At 35.2% G+C, this 22,286-nt stretch overlaps 1 protein-coding gene across 2 annotated transcripts in view; it reads left to right on the top strand.

The window, feature by feature from the left end:
- The window catches only part of SCIN (scinderin), a 97,326-nt gene that overhangs the window by 11,985 nt on the left and 63,055 nt on the right, over positions 1-22,286 (top strand). For both annotated transcript variants that reach the window (XM_037836803.1, XM_037836802.1), the window contains 2 exons: positions 2,382-2,543; positions 14,776-14,925. In XM_037836803.1, coding sequence (XP_037692731.1) covers positions 2,382-2,543; positions 14,776-14,925 — 312 coding nt within the window. The remainder of the gene's footprint in view (positions 1-2,381; positions 2,544-14,775; positions 14,926-22,286) is intronic.

Below are 22,286 nucleotides of genomic sequence, written 5' to 3' on the forward strand. Positions count from 1 at the left end.
GACACTGAGCATATGACAGTGTGTGCAGTTGCAAACATACTAAATAGGAAATGTGGAAACAGAGATAATTTGCCACCCAAAATAGCAAAGACTATTATGTTTTACTTAATTTCATCCCATCAGTAGTCTCAAGCTTACAGGAATATGTTAAGCACTTCATGTATATTATCTGATTTCATCCAAACAATACGCTAGGATGCAGTTTCTATCATTACCACCACATTATAGAAAGTAAACTGAGGCTTAAAGAAGCTTCATAACTTGATAAGGTCTCATAGTGAGTGACCAGGTGGCCATCTGACTCCAATACCTGAGCTGTTAATCATTATGCTCTGATGCTATCAGTATAAATAAATGGCTCAAATGTCAGGTCAAATTTTTAATTCAAGATTACTATATGAAACAGGGTATCGTGTCTATTTAGAATGTGCAAACCTTGACAAAGTCTGCCATTATCAGGTCAGTGAAAACCCTGTGCAGCTGCCTAGGTAAGGTAAAGATTCCACCAGGAAACATCAAGACCATCTTCTTGTCTCATCAAGACCATCTTCCTATAAACGACTTGTGTCATTTCTCTCTAAGGTTTTTTGTTTTGTTTTGTTTTGTTTTGTTTTGGGGGGTGGGATGAGGAAGTTTGTACAGGGAGAGATTATAGAGGACTATTACTTTCTACTGCTCCTCTGTGTTAAGTCCCTAGCTCATCATACCTTTCCCAAGCCCTGACAAGACCGTGCCCTCAGCCACAATTGTAGATAGTGACCAACAGGTATCTGTCGCCCTGCAAACCTGTACTTATGGTGTTTTATGGTGCCGCATTGCTTCTCTTCTACATTGTGAAGTGGAAAGAGACTGAGATGTTCTAGGGGTAATTCAAACAACATTCATTGAAGAACTATTTACTGTCTGATACAGGTGTATATGCAGTGTGTATTTTTCTTTTATGCATTTGTGGCACCAAATATTAAATACACAATTAATTGTTAACATACTGATAAATGTTCACAGACTATCTATTACCCTGATGGTTCACTGTACAAAGTTAATTTGAAGGTTATGTATGTTATATAAATCTAAGTCTGTGATTTTTAAAATCACGGTGTTCTTACACTTTTTTAATCAAATCACAGTGTATTTCTACTTACTTAAAATATTTTTGAAAGGTCCAAGAACATAGTACATGGATTTATTTTATTATGTATACTTATTTTGTTCAGTCAACAAATGTGACAATATTTGTAAATTGTGGACTGGACATGTGTTACACATTTTTTTAAATTTAGGATTATAATTGTCCCCAAATCAATATCCAACCTATATATTTATCAAAACCTTTTATTCATGAAAGTCTTTTCCTAGAGAATGGTAGAAAATTAAGGTCAATGAAAATGTAAAGAATGTGGTAATGATTACATATGCAGATTAACTTATTTTGGATTCACTGTGTGTTTACGTAATAAATTTGGAAGTTGGATTATTTTTTAGGTTTCTTAGCTCATTTTTCTTACCATATTATCATAGGAGGACTTTGATTTATAATCAAAAGAGAGTTCTGTGTACAAAGCATCTTAACTATGCACATTACCTCATAATTAATTATGGAAATAAAGATTATGGTTCCTAATATTTAATTAAAAAATGAAAAGGCAAGAGATGAATACAAATAATTCAAGAAGATATAGTGATACATTCAATATTTTTAGCTCTGCATTTCTTTAAATTTGTGTGGTTTTGTTTTATTTTGTTTTGTTTCATTTTATGTTGGTTGGGGATGTGCAATCAAGATTCTGTGTCTCTCCAGTTTAGGGTGTATATAGTCAGGCCTGGAAAATTTAGTATACTCTATTTACCAGAAAATAAAGGCAGTTTATTTTTTCATGCAAAAACAATGATCATCAATGGGAGCAGGCCACACCTGGGCAGGACTAACACTGTGATAGTGGGAACTTTTGGACTACATAGTTCTCTGGCCACTTCTAGTCTGTACTTGTTCCCTCTGACTCTTCTTCAACCTCCTTTTGCCTTCTTCCCTGAAATCCTTGTCTGTCTTCTCACTAAATTCTTAGTCCCCAAAGGCAAGAAATAGAGCTTCTTTTTGTTTATGCAGCAGGGCTTTGCACACTGAAGTTACTCAAGAAATATTTGCAATATGAAATTGAATGTTAAAACAGTTAAGGTCAAAAAAATAACAAGAGCAAAAAAAACCTATTGACTTATCAGAGAGTTTTCTCTCCATCATGTTTAATTTTGCACATGGACGTTTTAGCTTGAACTGATAGGCACAGTTTTTACACAAACATCTGCGATTTTGTTTTGCTGTGTCTACTTAGAGTCTACATTACTTTTTTCTTTGGCTTATTTTGTTTCTTCTTCCCACTGATCAGGCTGGAGGTGTGGCATCTGGACTAAATCATGTTCTCACAAATGACCTGACAGCTGAGAGGCTCCTACACGTGAAGGGTCGGAGAGTGGTCAGGGCCACAGAAGTTCCCCTTAGCTGGGACAGTTTCAACAAGGGAGACTGCTTCATCATTGACCTTGGGACAGTAAGTTTTATATACACACTTAGACTTCTAAAGGAAAACAAACTATTTTCAGACCCAATCAGATGTATGTGTCAGTGAACATAATCACATTTTCTGCACACTACAAAAGTCGGTGTTCATGTGAGATGCAATCATTCAAATGAATAATTGGCAAATATTTAAATGACACATAAATTACAACTTCAAAGTTTTTCTTTTCTTTGATAGGTTTAGAATAGAGTAGTGATTTAGTTCTTCCTATCATAGAACAGAAAGTGAATAATTTTAAATATCTTTTCCCTTCTCTTTAAACAGAACTTCCTCTAGCTATTTTTGTGTGTAGTTGTGTGTGGGAAAATGTAGATCGAAGGAAACATCAGAAATTTTAGTGGAATCTTTTACTCTAAGGTTCAAAGGTCCTAGAATTTAAAATGGACATATGGAGTAAGTAAGAACAGCTTACTTAAGGGGTTGGGGTAATACTTTATAATTTTATATTGAACAATATTGTATATATATATTGTAACAATATATACTACACTATTTTACACATTTCAGTTATTTTAGAGTTATTAGAAGGAAAGGGGACAAGTAAAAATTTCAAGTATCATGTTAATAGAATGTGCAATGGTATTTATATCTGAATTATGTTTTGTTCCAGGAAAAGAGACGCCTGTAATGTCAGGGATACTTATTATTATTATCGTGACAATATTGCAAGGCCTTGTGCTAGACCCTAGTGAGTAGGATTTAAGTGTGTCTTGGAAACTTAGTAAAAGTTTTAAAAGGTAGAAATAAAGGGTGTTTCCTCCCACTGAGATACCACATGCAAAGAAGGCAGGAAGCATAGAGCATGTTTATGATCTCTTCCTCCTTATTGTCACTGTCATACACCACACTCATCAGCATTCTCATCATCAGCATTAAACAGGCCTTGACCTCTGTTACTTCAGTTAGAATGAGGTTTTGACTGGCTGCAGAACTTGCTCAAGGTTGCACATCCAGGAAACAGTGAAACCAAGATGAGAACCTAGGTAAGTCTGACTCCCAGCTAAGCCCTTCATTTTATGGCCTCTCACTGGGTGTTATTTTGGGAACAGCTGGAAACAAGTGTTGAGGCTAACAGAGAGAAGCCAAAGAAATTTATCCCATCCAATTAAGGAGGGACACTTAAGGATTTTGAAATGGAGCTCAACAGTCAAAGTTCAGTTTCAGGAATATTAACTTGCCAACAGCGAGAGATTAAATGTGCTAAGGTTATAAATGGTATAGAAAAATGACCCCGTGCTATAAACTACATTAATTTCTCTAAGTTCCGGTGCACCCATAGTTTTATTACTGCTAATGTATAATCTGACTGTCTTGAATTCTACTAGCTTGTGTGCACACTTGAGGTCACAATAATATCAATGCCCAAAGTACAATTCCTTTTCCACCTCTGTCACACCAGACATCTGCACCCAAAATGACAGTACCAGTAAGGGAAGGATGTTCATTGTCACCACTGTTATTTAACATCATGCTATAAGTTCCAGCTAGAATAGTTAGGCAAGAAACAAAAATAAAATGCATCCAAGCTGGAAAGGAAGAAGTAAATCTTACCTATTTGCAGATGACATGATGTTATATTTAGAAAGCCCTGAAAAAATCTACATCAAGGCTTCTAAAGCTAATAAATTAGCTCTGCAAAGTAGCAGAATACTGGATCAATGCACAAAAATCAGTGGTGTTTCTAATACACTGGTAAGGATCAATCTGGGGAGGAAATCAGGAAAAAATTAAATTTAAAATTGCGACTAAAAGAATCAAATATCTAGGAATAAATTTAACCAAGGATGTAAAGGACCTATACACAGAAACTACAAAATATTGGTAAAATAAATGAAGGAAGATCTAAATAAATGGAAGGACAGTCCATGTTCATGGATTGGAGACTAAATACAGTTAAGATGTGTGAGGACCCAAGGCCCTGCCCCCTCCTCCATTTTGAGAGCAAGTCACTGTATGCAGCCCCCTACAGGACCAGAACAGATGTCAAAGGTCAATAACCCTCCCAGGGGGGAAAAGAATGTATCATCAAAGTATTAAAACTCCCCTGCCCTGATCACTATTAATACCCAAATCCCGCAAGACCCTGCTGAAACTCCATTGTCACACCCTCTCTTTATAAGTCTTTATAAACCACCCCCTCTGGCACTCCCTTTTCTCTTTTTTCATGTGGTTCACTTTTCATGGCTTGCTGCAACTGTGAGACCATCATCTCCTGTAAGTAAGTTCCAGTTAAACCATGTCCATTTCTGGGGAAAAAAAAATGACAGTACTTTTGCCCTGAATCTTACAACTAACTTCATAGAAAAGTCCTTTAAACTTCTGGCCAGGCATAAGAGAGAGCCCTCAGATTTCGGTGGAAAACAGGTATCATTCCATCTCCTCTATTCTCCTGTTAACAAAAATCACAACTTATGCAAATAAGTGCCTACCTGTATCATCAAACCACCATGTTCCAAAACCAGTTACAATATTCAGAGTCTCTCTAAGTCTATGTGCAGTTATTGTCTAAATGTTAATCCACTCACATTTTACAGCTCTTTATAATTTATAGGGTGTTTTACGTACAAGATGGCATTTTTCATAGAAAATGGAGACCTCAGTTTTAGTTCAAATTTGCTGTAACCTCATGTTCTCATCTGTAAAAGGCAGGTATTTAATTAGGTGAACCCAGGAGCCTTTAGACAAGAGGGACTTGATACTATCATTCATCATTGCTATTACTTGAATGTATGTCGTCTCTAAAAACATTTAGATATATAATATAGTTGTTCCACAAATGCAATAATCTAATTATCATAGATAACTTCCAATTCAGCTTTCCAGTTTGATCTTCAAATCATCAACCTCTCTGAACATGAGCTTCCTCATTTATTTTTTGCATCTTCACTCTGATTTCTGATGCTATTTCTAGCCTTAGCTGGTTATGATTCAGTCTCATTTGACATACAGTCAGATCTGGAAAATGGCAATTATCCCAGTTTCTCAAGGGAAAACAAAGCTGTGGAAGGTGTGAGCAAGTCACTGTTATTCTTACCAGTTGAGTAGTGACCCAGGATAGAACCAGGTTTTGTATTCTTGGTTCACATCCTTTATACAACATTAAGCTAACATGGTAGCATATTTAAGACCCTCTCTGACCTGTAACACAGTGATTTGCAATGGTTTTAGAAACTGTTCACCCCAGAACTGGTGATGTCTACCATTTCATCTAACTGAGAATCTATTGAAAGTAGTAGTATTCATTAAATTGTTCATTATTTTATTTGTTCAACAAAATAATATTTGTTGAACAAATATTCATTGAGTTTCCTGAATGTGCTAGAGAGTCAGGTGCTGGGGCAACAGTGGAAGTCAAGCTGTGGTTCTTGTGACACATGCTCTCTTCCCATAGGTAATGTTTGCCCATGGGACTATGACCTACAAATCCAGGCTCATATAACAAGGACAGTGGGGGTCAGGAATACTCATCAGTCTAGTAGTTAATTACCTTTATTGTATATAGTTAATTACTTTTAGGCTTTCAAATCTCTGGCCAGGTAAAAGAGGTGTTTTTTTGTTTGTTTGTTTTAAATTTTTATTTTGAAATAAATTCAAACTTACAGTAACAGTTGCAAAAATAATACAAACCCCATACACAGAACTCCAGCATACCCCAAACCCCCTCCACTGATACCCCAATCTACCAACTTTAATATTTTGTCACTTCACCATTTCTTTCTTTCCCTCCCTCCGTCCCTCCCTCCCTTCCTGTCTATCATCCATCATCTGTTGCCCTGTCTGAAAAGGGGTGTTTTGAATGATTTTCTTGCAGAGGTGCTTGTGCTTGGTTATCTCTGTATTGTGGAAGTTTCCTACATTCCAAAGGGGTACCCTAGTAGGGCTCAAGCACCAGATTCCTGCACACACTGGAACAAATATCCACATGAAGTGTTTCTATAATTAACCTTTAACCTTTTGGTATGTTGCCAAAAGTTTCTAAATGGTGATAAGACATGGAAATTACCTTGGGAACTTTATTTTGGGGGTGTGTCACAGTAAAAAGAAGGACTTGAAACTAAAGTTTCAAGTACAATAATACTTCAGTAGCAGTCATTCAGCTAATTATCTAATGAACATCTTCTGCATTAGAGGCCACAGGAGGAAGCCAGTACATTTTCTTCAAGTTTCTTTCATCAACTAGGTGCAAAAAGAGTAAACATCTCAAGCTGTCACTCAGCCAAAGTTATCTATCCAAAACTAAAGTGACAGATAAAACCTAAATCCCATTTGTTGATTGTGTTCTAGGGATGCCGGTTTCTTTGATAAAAGAAAAAAATCAATATTAATAATATGATATGCCATACACCTTAGAAACATTTCTCTCTTATAGGATTTTTAAACCATAGTAAATATTCTCTGGACATACTTGTATAATTTCCTCAACCTGAGGCATAAGATTTTAAAATTAGTCATTTAATCAGTTTGATAGTTAAGAAAATCATCAACATTTTAAAGGACAATTTAGATAAATTGTCTTATATTTAGTGTATTCTTGGAAAGTAATATGGAGCATGACCAGATCTTAGCAATTTGGAAGTTACTGAACCTTTGGAAAAGGATATTTGAGCTATAGATTTTAATGTTGATGAATTTCTTAATTATTATTTTTCTACCGTTTTTAAAGACACACTTATGAGATATTTGCAGAAATTAATAAAATCACATCTAAATATATTGCAACAAAGCACTAGATGTGAAGCTTGATACAGAGGTAATGAAAAAAAGTCCATATTATCAAAGTCTGGGATCTGGGAATCTGTCTTTTAGAAACTTAAGTCAGAGTCAGCCACCAGTGGGGCACAAGATTTCACAGGAGTAGGAGGTTCTGTGGTGAGTTACTAACTGCAAGGTTCTGCGTGCTCTGTTTCCTTGTTAACTTGTTTGGTCAGTTATGCAGGTTCCCTAGGCTCCTCACTATTTATAGCCTCTCACCTCCCTCTTTGAAAAATCAGTCTACACTTCCTCATTTCTAGGACTTCTACCCACACTGTCTGACTTTCACTCCCACCATTCCTTTGAAACTGTTCTCTCGACTAGCATCAATGACCTCTGCTCAACCCAGTGGACACCCAGGCCATTACCACTAGATCTTTGCACTGAAAATGACCCTGTTCTTGCTCCCTCTTCAGCCTCATTCGTCTTCTAGTTCATGGATTTTCCTCTCTTTCAGGCCACTCGTTCTCATTTAACTTTGCATGATCTGCCCATGCCCTCGTGTGTGTGTGTGTGTGTGTGTGTGTGTGTGTGTGTGTGTGTGTGTAGGGGTCCCATGTTTGATTATTGCTCTTCTTCATACATTCTTCCTGAGTGACCTCATCCTCACTATTACCCACTGGTAAATCTTGATTTTATAGCCTACCTCAAACCTCATGCCTGAACTCTGTATCAATATTTCAGACCACCTCAGATACTGCTGCTTATATGTATCATGAAAAACTGAACTCATCAACTTTATCCATTTTCTTCTTTCAAAGTTTCTTTTCTTATTGTCTTTATCTCGCTCAAGCCTCAAACCCTGAATCTGGGAACCACCCTGACAACTTCTCCTGAGTGGTATGCATTCAGTCACCCTGGCTGGTCTATTCCACCTCAAGCATCTCTTGAATCCTTCTCATCCTCGCCATCCCCACTGGTCCTGTCTCACTACCCTGTGCATGACGCTCTCATTTTTCTTTTGCACACATTCCTTCCTTTGCTTAGAAACCCACCTTTTCTGTGGTTCAATAGCAATATCATCTCATCCCTAAAAGTTCAGATATTGTCTTCATTACAATTTACTCCCTGACCTCTCTCTCTTCTCCTTCCCCTGTTTCATGTCCCACCCCTGTAGAGTTAGTTATGCCCTTATCTTAATTTCTCTATCACCATACAGAAACTTCCCTCTCAGCATTTTCACATTACTTCTTTATTTACTTCTTAGCCTCCCTCACCAGGAATCTTTGTTTCTAGTCCAAGGGCAGTGATTCACACTCAACAAATGTGTATCTAGCATACATCGTGCAGTCTCATGCACTCATGAGCATAGAGATGTTATTTTCTTTGTTGGCTTCCAGACTATTGCCTTTGCTATAACTTAAAAATGCTTATTTTGAAACTAAAAACTGAACAAAAACTCCTTTGGGATAAATTTGTCCCTGCCCCAAAGTAATGCATACCACTAGCTTTATAAGAGAGCTTTGAGTCGACAAGAAAAAATATAAGGAAAGATAAATTTCTAACACTTACTCTGCAATAAAAGTAGGAATGAATGGCATTTATTTTGTGCTTCACGTGTGCTGGGTTCATGGAGGACAAGGGTGAATAGCAGATAGTCTTAACCTGGAGATGCTGCCAAATGGGGAAAGGCACAAACACCACACACAAGAGTAAGGCAGGGTAGAATGTGAGAGGGACTGGAGCAGAAGAATGCAAAACCGTTGTAGCTGCAGAATGGATGGGAGCACAAGGAGTGACAACTCTCAAGGTTTTAGGATTTATACTTTAATTCTCAGTCATGGTTGCACATCAGAATCATCTGGAAGATGCTTAAAAAATGAATGCTTCGATTTACTCCTAGAGATTTTGATTTAAAAGTTTTGGGATGGGACCTTGGTGTAGGTATTTTTTAAACCACCCACATTATAGTGTACAGTGAATGATGAGAAGCATTTAAATATAGGAAGTATCTAAAGGTGCTAGGAAATTCAGGGTCATATGCCTAAAGAACCAATCAGTCATTTAAAAGTAGTTGAGTCTCTAACTTACGTGACTGGCAGAGGTAGTCTTTGATAAAGTGTAATTGTAAAACTTCTTTGTTTTGCCAACACATTGACAAGTATAGGAAAAATAATTTAGCTGCTCTCATTGGTTGTAAGAAAGGAACCCTCCCCAAGCTGCTCACCCTGTACCAGTAGTCAAAGTAGAATTGTCCAAGTCATTTTTCCCCTTTCCCTGTCCCTCCAGGGCACATCCATATGACATCGTTGACCAATCCTGTTGGCTTTAACCTTCTACATATTCCTTGATTAGTCTCCTCTCCATCACCACCATGCTACCTTTGTTCAGATATTTATCATCTGTCACCTACATCTTTGCGATCACTTCCTTACTGTCATCAAGCCTTCACTAGCCCTGCACCCACTCCATTCATCTTCCATCCTTCATCCACTTGGCTTGGCTTTGAGGAAACAACAAAATAGGATATAATTGAACATTTATTTATCTAAAAACTGAAGAAGTCATAATTAAAATCTTTAAAATAAAAAAAAAATGGGTAGATTCCTGGAGGAGTCTTAAAAACTTAATATCGTGTTTAAGGTATGCTTAGAGAACCTCCAGGCTAGAGGTTATCTTAATGAACTTTTACATTTGGTTAACTAGATCTAAGGAAAAACTAAACACAGGAAAACCAAAGCCATAGAAGAAAGGAAGAGAAATAGATCTGGATCCCACTCTCCCTTTATGAAATTTTAGACAGATTTAGAATAAATGACTTAGAAAAGGACAAAAGAGTAGTAAGTCTGTACTAAATTCTTTGCACATGTTATGAGTCATCGCCACACAGGCTGTTTTGGGTGTTCTTTACATTTCATCTCTGAAATCTTGCTTCCCTTCAAGAGCATCATTGAGCATTATGTATTTCTGCTTATTTCCTGTCCCCAAATGGTGTTGGCTGTGCTTTGATGTTTTATTTATTAACCCTGACCACATGGTTTAAAGGAAATTTTAGAAACCTCTGGTTTTCAAGATTAATAATAGGTCTCCTTTTCCCCAGTGTGGTTGTTTCTATAAATACCATTCCTTTGCTTTTATTTCTTGCTATGGGTGGACCAAACTAATTGCCAGTATAGAATTTACTTCCTTATTTCTTACTTTTCCAATTCTCTGGAGGGATTCTGTTTTCCTTTTATGGTTTATGTATTAACAATCATAGTTCCACAAACTTCTCTTAGGGGGTGTTTTATGTTTTAGGGCAGTATGCATGTGAACAGCTTTTTGCCAGAATTTAAGTGGACTGGGTTCCAAATTGAACAGATACTTCCATATTTACAGCAAGTGTTTATGTCCTGTTCCCAAAGAAATATAACATTTAGTGTTGAGTTATTAAATTCCTTTGGTTCTACAGGGGTAAAATAGTTGCCTCTGAAACTATGTTTGATTTACAATTTTCAGGGTCTGGTACACTTAAGGTTTATGAAAGGTTTTTAAGTTAAATGCCATTAAGGTATAATAAATAAAACAGTTTTAATTGTGGAAAAAACTTTTTATTGTGATAATACATATCAACATCAATTCAGACTTTTCTGTAAGGCTCTATGCAGGATTTTTTTTTCAACCTACTCCTACAAAATGGGGTAAGTTGATTTATAGGAGAGAGTATTTTGAGCATGGTGCCAATTGAATACAAAGTTACCTTGTGCACAGAATGGTGAAGTAGTCTTAACAGCAATTTCTGAATAGAGTGTCTGCAGTGAAGTTTATTAATAGCACAACACATTTATTTCAGCACAGAAGAGCTCTGTTAAAAATAAGCTGGTCTGTCTTAAACACATCATCCAAACATGGCAAAATATAAATTGCTAAAAATTAAGAGATTGCTAAAATTCTATTTAAACTTTTGAATCAATTTTAATGTGCTGCTACTATCATCAAACAGATTGTATTTATATAGAAAATTAGTGTTGAATGAAAAGGGTTTAATTAACATGACTCTTTAAACAATTTTGGCTCAGCAATTATGATTAAAGTCAATATTTTATTGTTTTTTGTCAGAATTAACCATTGCAAAATAAGTCTAGGAAATAAGAAATGTGCCACTTTTAGAGAAATGGTAGCAAAATAAAATGGAAATAATGAAAGAGCAAGAATAACACAAAGCCTCCATTTTCATGCTCAATAAGAAGTTTTCTGTAAACAATTTCTTTAGTGACTCAGTCATATTTGAGTTAAAAAGAAAACTTCACATTTGAAAGTTTACTATTTTTATAAGTATTTCCTAGGTATGTGTTCACTATTTTAAAGATAGAAACTGTGTTCTCTAATCAATGGTGAGGAACATTTTCTACAACTAAATTTGCATGTGAAATTGAGACTGCACATGAAAACTCCTAACCCAAAGTAATATCATAAAAAATATTTTGGGATCCTTTGAATATTTTAAAATTCTACCTCAAATAATAATTAATGTTCGTGAGATTATCAGTATCTACAATGCATTTTAAAGATGTTACCATGGTTATGTAATGCTTTACAGATGCTTATAAAATTTAGTGTGATTTAATATAATCTCTTTGAAGTAGATGAAAGGTTATACTATAAAGATGAAAAGAACATAAATATCTGTTAGATGATTATATGAATGCAGAGGGAGTCAGTCAAGAAAGTAACTAATGAGTCTTGGAAATCTAGAGATCTAACTTCTGATCCACTGCTACCTATATTTCACTGTAATGTAAATTATAATTACTACAAGTTTGTTTTCTCAGACCTTCTGAAAAAAGAATCACTTGCAAAATATCATGGAATAGGGTAGCGAAAGGAACCAGAGCTGAGGGCCCAGGACACATTGAGCCCGGGAGCCTGCCTGGCTGCATTGAATAGTTAGATGCTGCTGATTCCCTGAAATGCCTGCCAGGTGTGAGGTGCTTGGGGGACCAGCAGTGAGCCTCAGCCCTGGCTGAACACTGGAATCTCCTGGGGAGCATTCAATAAACAAGGCTGCCCAGAAGGCAGCTGAGAGTTCCGGAGGTAGGGCACAGATAACTGCATTTGCAAAAATCTCCTCCGGATTCCCACTCCCTGATTTTAATGTTCAGTGATTAATGGTTGACTGATCATTGGGAACAATTTGTTTTCACTCTTTGTTAATCGTGCATGGTATCGAAATTGCCGCCAAATGTGAGCTTCATATTCATGTGTCCAGACAAGAGGATAGAGAGGACACAAGAGTACTATTCTCTTAGAAGCAGGAAAGAAAGGCCCTTTATCATTCTGAAGAATTGAAAAATCAGATTTTAGAGTGAAAGGAATTGTAAGGTGTAGAGGCTTTTTTACTTGATTTTTTTTTTTTTTTTTTTTTTTTTTTTTTTGAAGCTTTGAATTCCTAAAACCTATTTTATTCCTAAGGAGGAAAATGTAATAGGCCATTGAGGAGCAGGGTGGGGTCAGGGGTCAGAGGGAGGGTCGCAGGCCTACTTTGTTCAAAACTGTGCCCAGTGCTAAGAGAGCCTGCCCTGGTATGGGGCACTCAGTAAACTGTTTTCCAATGAAGAAATTACTTTAGACTGGAAATGCCTTATGGTCAGAGAATAGCACTGATCTCTCTGGATGCTTGAGTGTTCTTTTATTTTGCTGTTATTAATTTATTTGCTCTTTTTAAAGAAATGCAAACACAAGATCATATAGCCAGTAAGTACCACCCCCAACCCCTCAAGTGGCTAGATGAACTATGCATGGAAAAATGTTTTCAAAACCAAGTGTTGTGCAAAGATATTAGCATCACTTGTCTACATGGCAGTCTCTCTCTGCTAGTTTTTTTTTTTATTCATCTCTGTATCTCCAGTATCTAGCACATAATAAGCTAGATCACACACATAATAAATGTGTGATAGAAAAAAAGAATTGAAAAAGTACAGACTTTATATAGAGTAAAATCTGAAGACTCCTGTACTTACATGCTCCCCTCCCCCTAAATCTGTTAAACATGTATATCTTTAAAACTCTTTTTTCTGTAAGCACAGAGATAGAGTTTATGCTTTTGTTTCTACTTAAAGGGCAATATTTTTATTGAAAATATTTTATAAAATTTTTATAATAATTTAATATTTGTATAAAATTTTTATGAAAAATGTAATATTTTTATAAAAGGGGCTTTACTTTATCCTTAATGATGTATCTTGAGTAATTTTCTAAGTGAATATTTAAACATTTTCCTCGCTCTTCAACACTGAAGAGTGTTCACAGTATGCATGAAGCAGCACTTACATAGCCATCTCCCTGTTAATGGACTTTGGGTTTTGTTTTGTTGTTTGTTTCTTGTTTTTGTAGTACATATTTGAATACTTCTGTAATATAGATTCCCAGAAGTGGAATTGCCTGATTATAAAATCACATTTATAGTTTCATATGATGTCAAGTCATCCTTGCAAAAAGCCTGTGTAATTTATACCATCCAAATAGGGTGTGAAAATGCCCATTCCTGCACCCCCCACCAGGTTGGATGCCATCACACTTCTCTCTCTCTCTTCTCTTGCTTTCTTTTCTTAAGCCACACTTAATGGAGATAATGATATTTTTTTCTTATTTTTCATTTGTTTCTGAATATTTTCTGAATACTGTACCGAAGACTAAAATACACAATATTTTAATATAAATGTCTCCTAATATAATTTATTCACCTCACAATATATAAAATATTGTCTTATGTTTCTATTTTTCTATTTCTATTTAAAAGTATAACTTTTATAGTTAAGTATCCAATTTTGTCTATGTATCATAATCTATATAACTATTACCCTATTACTGAACATTTAATGTCTTTAATGCTTCACTAATTTAATCACATAGAAATGAATATCCTTGTGCATATGTTTTTTTATAATTTTTATAGATAATAAAATGAATCCAGAAAATGATATTACTGGGTCAAAGGTTTTAAACTCTTTTTATGGTTCATGATAAATATTATTAAATTGCTTTTTGAAAATGTTATATCAACTTTTAGAATCATTATGAGTGTATTACTATAACAGATTCTTGATTTCCTTTCTGAAATATGGTAGATTTATTGTTTTAAATTTAAGTAATCCACACTTAAAGCAAATATTTTGGCAAGAAAAGATTAGGTAGAAAAATATTAATAAAAAATACTCTTTCTAATTATGTAATAAATAATGCTTATTTTCATAAATTGTAATTAGTGGATTATATACACAAAGAATGGTGAGATATGTATTTTTATTTTCCATGTTAAAGAAATGCTCACTTTATAATGCTAACTGAAAGCAACAGAATGCAGAATGAAGTGTAAATTTAATACTTAAAATCATATATACCTCCACAATAGGTGATTTTAATTTTTTTCCTTTTTCTTTTATCATAATTAATAATCACAATGAGTGTTAGACCAATATTGCTTGTCCTTCACATAATTCCTGGTGTCAAAGTATCTGTCTTTTTCTTTCAGGAAATTTACCAGTGGTGTGGTTCCTCGTGTAACAAATATGAGCGTCTGAAAGCAAGTCAGGTTGCCATTGGCATTCGAGACAATGAAAGGAAAGGCAGATCTCAACTAATTGTTGTGGAAGAAGGAAGTGAACCGCCAGGGCTTATAAAGGTATTGTGAATTGTGTTGTTTTTTAAAAGGGTTACCACTCCAGGCATATATAAATATATACGTATACATACATCCAAATGATACTTTTAACAAATTCTCCAATACTGGGCCTACACTAAGATTAGGAAAGAGGAAATATCAGTGTTCTCTTAGTCATGATAATGGGAAAGTAGAAAGACATGACTGTTTTCTCTCACCGCTGTGTAACTAACCGTTTTCTCCCCCTGCTGTGTAACTTGGGACACTCTGTCCCCATCTTCAGTGGTATATGAAGACAAATAGATGATTAACACTTTTGAAATTGGCTATAATAATATATTTTGAAAGGAAAATAATCATTCATTCATCTCAGTTTCTCAGGTTTTTTTTTTCTGGAAAATACAGTAATTTCCTTCAATTTTAAAATTAATAATTATTTCAGTATAAGAATGAAAATCTTACACCAAAAGGTTGAATACACCAATATTTTAAATATTTCAATCATCTTAAGCCAAGAATTGTAGGCAAAACACTTAGGATTTAAGTATGGTTCTTAATTAATGTAAAAATTAATTCTCCATGGCATTATTCTAGTCATGGACATTTAGTTGTGAGTAGTTTTTCCCTTTTAAGAAAACTGCAGTGAGTACCTTAGTGCATTCATCTTTCTTTGATTCAAAAATATTTCTTTTGTATATATTGCCTTAAATATGATTATCAGTCTAAGGGTATGGTCATCATATTCAAATGTCTTGATACATATTGGCAAATTATTTCCAATATGTCCATTCAAAAAATATTTGTTGAATACCTGCAGTGTGCCAAGCACTAAATGTTTGCACCAATTGATACTTCCTTCTACAAGTCATCACAATTTTGAAGAACCCTGTCAGGATTTAGCATTGTAATGCTTTTTCGAATCTTCCTGTGTATGATAGTGACAAACAGTATTTCTTGAAGTTTTCTGTTCTCTAATTTTATTAATCCATTCATTGGTTGTTGGATATTTGCTTTGCTTCTATCTTTTGGAAATTGTTAATAATGCCCCATGAACATCGGTTTGCAAATATTTGTTTGCATTTTTCCCTAATGATTTTAGCCATTTGTATTAAATTTTTCTAAAGAATACCTTGTAAAGATATTTTAAATATTTTTAGTTCATAGCAATTTAATGCATGAGAGTTTTGTGATCCAGTAATAGCCTATATAATCTTGAGTCCCTGCTTTCAATTCTTTTGGATGTATATGTAGAAGTTGGATTGCCAAGTCATATGGTCATTCTATACTTAATTTTTTGAGGAATTGCAAAATTGTCTTCAACACCTGCTACACCACTGTACATTCCCACCAACAATCAATGGTTGTTCCCATTTCTCCACATCTTCTCCAACACTTGTAATTTTCCATTTTTACAATAGTAGTTATTCTAGTGGGTGTGACATGATATCTCATTGTGGTTTTGATTTGCATTTCCCTGATGGCTAATGATGTTGAGCATCTTTTCATGTGTTTTTTGGCCAATTGTATATCTTCTTCGGATGTCTATTTAAGTCTTTTGACAAGTTTTTAATTGACTTGTCACATGTGGTTTCAAAATATTTTCGCCCATTCTGTAATTTGTTGTTTTACTGTCATTATAAAGTCATTTAGGCACACAAGTTTTTAACTTTGTTGAGGTCCCATTTATCTATTTTTTTCTTTTGTTACTTTCGCTTTGGGTGTAAAATCTAAGAAACCATTGCCTAACACAAACTTGGTCCTGAAGATGTTTCCCTATATTTCCTTCTAGGTCTTTGATCCATCTTGAGTTGATTTTTGTAGGTTGTGTGAGGTAGGGGTCCACCTTCATTCTTTTGCATATGGACATCCAGTTCTCCCAACAACATTGTTTGAAGAGACAGTTCTTTCCCAGTTGAGTGGATTTGGCTCCCTTGTGAAATATGTTGGCCATAATGTGAGAGGAGATTTCTGAACTCTCAGTTCAATTCCACTGATCTATGTGTCTGTCCTTGTGCCAGTACTATCCTGTTTGATTACTGTGCTTTGTAATTTAGTTTTAAATAGGGAAATTTGTGTCCTCCAACTTCATTTTTCTTTTTCATGATGACTTTGGCTATTTGGGGTCCCTTACCTTTCCATATAAATTTGATGATGGCTTTTCTATTTCTGCAAAGGAGGCTGTTGGCATTTTGATTGGGATTGTGTCAGATCAATTGCTTTGAGTATAATTGACATCTTAACAATGTTAGTCTTTCAGTCCATGAGCATGGAATGTCCTTTCACTTATGTAGGTCTTCTTTGACTTCTTTTAGCAATGTTTTGTAGTTTTCTATATACAAGTCCTTTAGGTCCTTGGTTAAATTTATTCCTAGATATTTGATTCTTTTAGTTGCTATTGTAAATGGAATTTTTTTCTTTAATTCTTCTTCAGATTGTTCGTTAGTAGTACACAGAAACACTACTGGTTTTCTTGTACGCCATTTCTTTGCTGAATTTGTTTATTATTTGTTGTAGATGTTTCAAGATTTTCTGTATATAGTATGGAGCGAGTTGCTACAACAGTATATCATGGGAACACAGGTTCAGGGCATAACAGAAACTTTCAGCAAATTGTCCCTTTATAGTACAGAATAAAGGTCCAGAAAGGGCAAATCTCCTTGTCTCTTACATAGCACAGAGTCCAAAAGATCACAGCCATTCTCCTGGGGTGGCCAAAAATTGCTCTGGGTTGTGTTGCTAGATGGCAGCTCTGCATCCCCCACTTCATACCAGAGAAGACAGACCAAGCTATATATTCTGTTTGAATGTGGTTTTTATCTACCGCAGGGAGCAGTGTCCCTGCCACTGAGAATTCCTTTTCTGATAAGCATCTTGGTATGCTTTTTCCACGTTTAAGGTATGGCAGGACCTTTTCATTAGACTTAACATCTCCCCCAGGTTAAGGAATGGCACACAATAGAAAAGAGGTGGGGGTAGCAGAAGGTTGGAGGATGGCCATTTAGTGTGTGTTTGTGACTTTCCCAGAGAGGGAGGTTGGGGCAGGTAGGGTTGGGATGATGGCCACTTAACAGGTTTCTGATTTCCCTCACACATAAGATCATTTCATCTGCAAACAGGGAAAGTTTCACTTCTTCCTTTCCAATTTGGATGCCTTTTATTTCTTTCTCTTGCCTAATTGCTCTAGCAAGAACTTCTACCTCAATGTTGGGTAACATTGATGAGAGTGGGAATCCTTGTCTTGTTGCTATTCTTAGAGGAAAAGCTTCCAGTTTTTCTCCATTGAGTATGATGTTAGCTATGGGCTTATAGCCCTTTTTCATGAGGAAATTTCCTTCTATTTCTAGTTTTTTTAGTGTTTTTATCAAGAAAGGGTGCTGTAGTATGTCAAATGCCTTTTCTGCATCAATTGAGATAATCATGTGGGTTTTTTTCCTTCATTCTGTTAATGTGGTTTGTTAATTAATTTATTTTCTTATGTTGAATCAACCTTGCATACCTAGGATAAATCCCACTTGATCGTGATGTGATTCTTTTAATGTGCTGTTTGATTTGGTTTGCTAGTATTTTGTTGAGGATTTTGCATCTATATTCATAAGAGATATTGGTCTGTAATTTTCTTTGCTTGTGGTTTCATTATATGGCTTTGAGATGAGGGTGATTGGCCTTATAGAATGAATTAGGGAGTGTTCACTCCTGTTCAGTTTTTTGGAAGAGTATGAGAAGGATTGGTGTGTTTGGTAAAATTTCCCTGCAAAGTCACCTGGTTCTGGGGTTTTCTTTCTTGGAAGGTTTTGATTACTGATTCAATCTCTTTACTAGTTATTGGTTTGTTGAGATCTTCTATTTATTCTTGAGTCAGTGTAGGCAGTCAGTGTGTTCCTGGGAATTTGCCCATTTCATCTAGGTAATCTAATTTGTTGGCATACAGTTGTTCATAGTATGTTTTTATAGTCCTTTTTATTTCAGTGGGGATGGTGGCTATGTCCTTTTCATTTCTGATTTTTTCATTTGCATCCTCTCTTATTCTTAGTGAGTCTTGTTAAATGTCGATTTTATTGTTATTTTCATAGAATCAGTTATTGGTTTTGTTAATTCTTTCTATTGTTCTTTAATCCTCTATTTAATTTATCTCCACTCTAAACTTTGTTATTTCTTTTTCCTTCTCCTTTGGGTTTAGTCTGTTCTTTTTCTAGATCTACCAGTTTTGAAGTTAGGTCACTGATTTGAGATCTTTCCTCTTTCTAATGTAAGCATGTAGAGCTGTAAATTTCCCTGTCACCACTGCCTTTGCTGCATCCCTGAAGTTTTAGTGTGTTGTGTTTTCATGTTCATTCACCTCAAGATATTTCCTAATTTCCCTTGTGGTTCCTTCTTTGACCCATTGGTCATTTAAGAGTGCATTAAGTTCCATGTATATGTGAATTTTCTGTTTCTCCCTCTGTTAGTGATTTCTAGCTTCATTCTTTGTCGTTGGAGAAGATACATTGTATGATTGCAATATTTTTGATTTTGTAGATTTGTTTTGTGACTTAACATATGATCTATTCTGAAGTCTGATCGTGTGCACCTGAGAAGAATGTGTATTTTGTTGTTGTTGGGTGATGTGTTCTTTATATGTCTGTTAGGTCTACTGGTTTGTAGTATCATTCAAATCTTCTATTTCCTTATTGATCTTCTGTCTAGATGTTCTATCAATTATTGAAAGTGGTATATTAAAATCTCCTATTATTAATGTAGACCTGTCTCTACTGCCTTCAAATCTATCAATGTTTGCTCCATATATTTGGGGGCTCTATTCTTAGGTGCATATATGTTTATATTTGTTATGTCTTCTTGTTGAACTGACCCCTTTATCAGTATATATTCACCTTCTTTGTCCCTCCTAACAGTTTGACTTGAAGTCTATTTATCTGATGTTAGTTGAGCTACGTAGCTCTCTTTTGTTTACTACTGGCATGATTTTTTTTTCTATCATTTTACTTTTAACCTACTTATATCTTCGACTTTAAGATGAGTTTTTGTAAACAGCATATAGTTGGCTCATTCTTTTTTATCCATTCTGCCAATCTCTGCCTCTTGACAGGAGAGTTTAATCTATTTACATTTAAAGTAACTTCTGATAATGTAGTACTTTCTTCTGCCATTTTGCTATTTTGTCTTTGTATGTCTTGTACTTTTTTCACCCTCAATTCTTCTGTTTATGCCTGCTTCCATATTTATTTATGTGTTTCATTTTGTATTGTACAATTTTTAGTCCATTCTCATTTCTACCTGAATATATTTTCCATATATTTTCTTTGTGTTTAACATGGGGTTAAAATTTAACATCCTAATTGAAAATAATCATATTTGATTTAATACCAAATTATCTTCAGTGGCATTTATACACACATTTCCGATACCTCTCCATTTTCTCACCTATTTTTTTATGCTTGTTACAAATTATATCTTTGTACATTGTATGTCCAAAACAGTCAATTTATTACTACCTGTATGTATTTGCATTTTAGCACCTGTAAGAAATAAGAAGTGTAGTTACATACCAAAAATTGCAATACAATAGTACTGTCATTTATAATTACCCACATGGTTATCTTTACCAGAGTTCTTTATTTGTTTATGCTGCTCTGATCTGCTGTGTCTTTTCCTTTCAGTCTGAAGAACTCCCTTTAGCATTGTTGGTAGAGCCATCTGGTAATAATGAGCTCCTTCAGCTTTTCTTTTTCTGGGAATGTTTTAATCTCACCCTCATTTTTGAAAGAAAGTCTTGCTAGATATAATATTCTTGGTTGGCAATTGTTTTCTTTCAGCACTTTGAATATTTCATACTACTATCTACCTGCATCCATTGTGTCTGATAACAAATCAACACCTAATTTTATTAAGAAGTCCTTGTACATAATGCCTTGCTTTACTCTGGCAGCTTCTAGAACTCTCTTCTTGTCTTTGGTATTGGAGAATCTGACTACTATGTGTCTTGGAATGACTCTCTTTATTTATCCTGTTTTGGTTAGTTGGCTTCTATACTGGGCATATTCATGTCTTTTATTAAATTTTGGAAGTTTTCTGCCATTATGTTTTTGAATATTACTTCTGCCCCTTTCTCTGTTTTTCTTCTGGCACTCCTATAATGCATATATTGATATACTTGATGGTGTCCCACAGCTCTCTTAGGCTCTGTTCTTTCTTCTTTATTCTGTTTTCTTTCTGCTACTCAGACTGAATCATTTGAATTGTTTTGTCTTCAAGATCACTGATTCTTTATTCTTCCACCTCCAGTCTGCTGTTGAAACTATTGAGGGAATTTTTCATTTCAGTTATTGCGGTCTTCAACTCCATAGTTCTCTGGAGAGATTCTTATATTGTTCATTCATTGTTTTCTTCATATCCTTTAGTTATTTCTCCATGTTTTCCTTTATCTTATTGAGTATATGAGGATCATTTTTTAAAAGTCTCTGTCAAGTAAATTCAAAGTCTGTTCCTCTTTGTTTATGATTTCTGGATTTTTATCTTGTTCCTTTGGTTGGGCTATCATTTCCTGTTTCTTTGTTTGTTTTGTAATCTTTGTTGCACACGGTACATTTTAACATTTTAAAGTGGTAACTCTTGGATTTAGTTCCTGAATTTTCTGTTCCTTATGTTTGTATTCAGCTAGTGATAATACAGAGATTTTCTTGAATGTCTGAAGGTAATCTAAACAAACAAACAAACAAAAAAGAAAGAAAGAAACAAAACAAGAAGCATCTTTTTCTGTCTCTGTTAGTCAGGGTTCCCTTGTGGAGATGCACAAGTCCAAATTCCATAGAGCAGGCAGCAAGCCGGGAACTCCAATGAAGGTTTTTGATTAATTCCCCAGGAGAAGCTGGCTGGCAGAAATAGAAATGGAAATTCTCTCTTATGACTGCTGAAATAATCACTTCTTTTAAAGCTTTCAACTGATTGAATGAGACATCTCTCATTGTTGAAGGCAGTCTCCTCAGTTGATTGTAGATGTAAATCAGCCATAAATGCAATCAATTTACTGATGATTTAAGTCCACAGAATGTCCTCAAAGTAACAATCAGGCCAGTGCTTGCTTGACCAAACAACTGGACACCAAACCCTGGCCAAATTGACACATAAACTTAACCATCATACTGTCTTTGTAAATTGTCTCTACTTTGGCTAGTGGTCTCCTTCAGAGCTTATCCTCCTATCAAGGAGAGCAGCCCAAGTGGAGCCAGAGCTGTAGAGCCTGCTGCTTTTCTAGGGCTTGTGATTGCTAGTGGACTTAGGGATAACCCATTTATAGTTTACAGGAGTTCAAGGGAACTCCTCTTCTAGTCCTTTTGAAATAGAGCTCCTCCCTTCCTTGGTATTCTCTTGAGTAACAATAAAGATAG

This window comes from Choloepus didactylus, chromosome 5 (assembly GCF_015220235.1).
Source record: "Choloepus didactylus isolate mChoDid1 chromosome 5, mChoDid1.pri, whole genome shotgun sequence".
Lineage (NCBI taxonomy): Eukaryota > Metazoa > Chordata > Mammalia > Pilosa > Megalonychidae > Choloepus > Choloepus didactylus.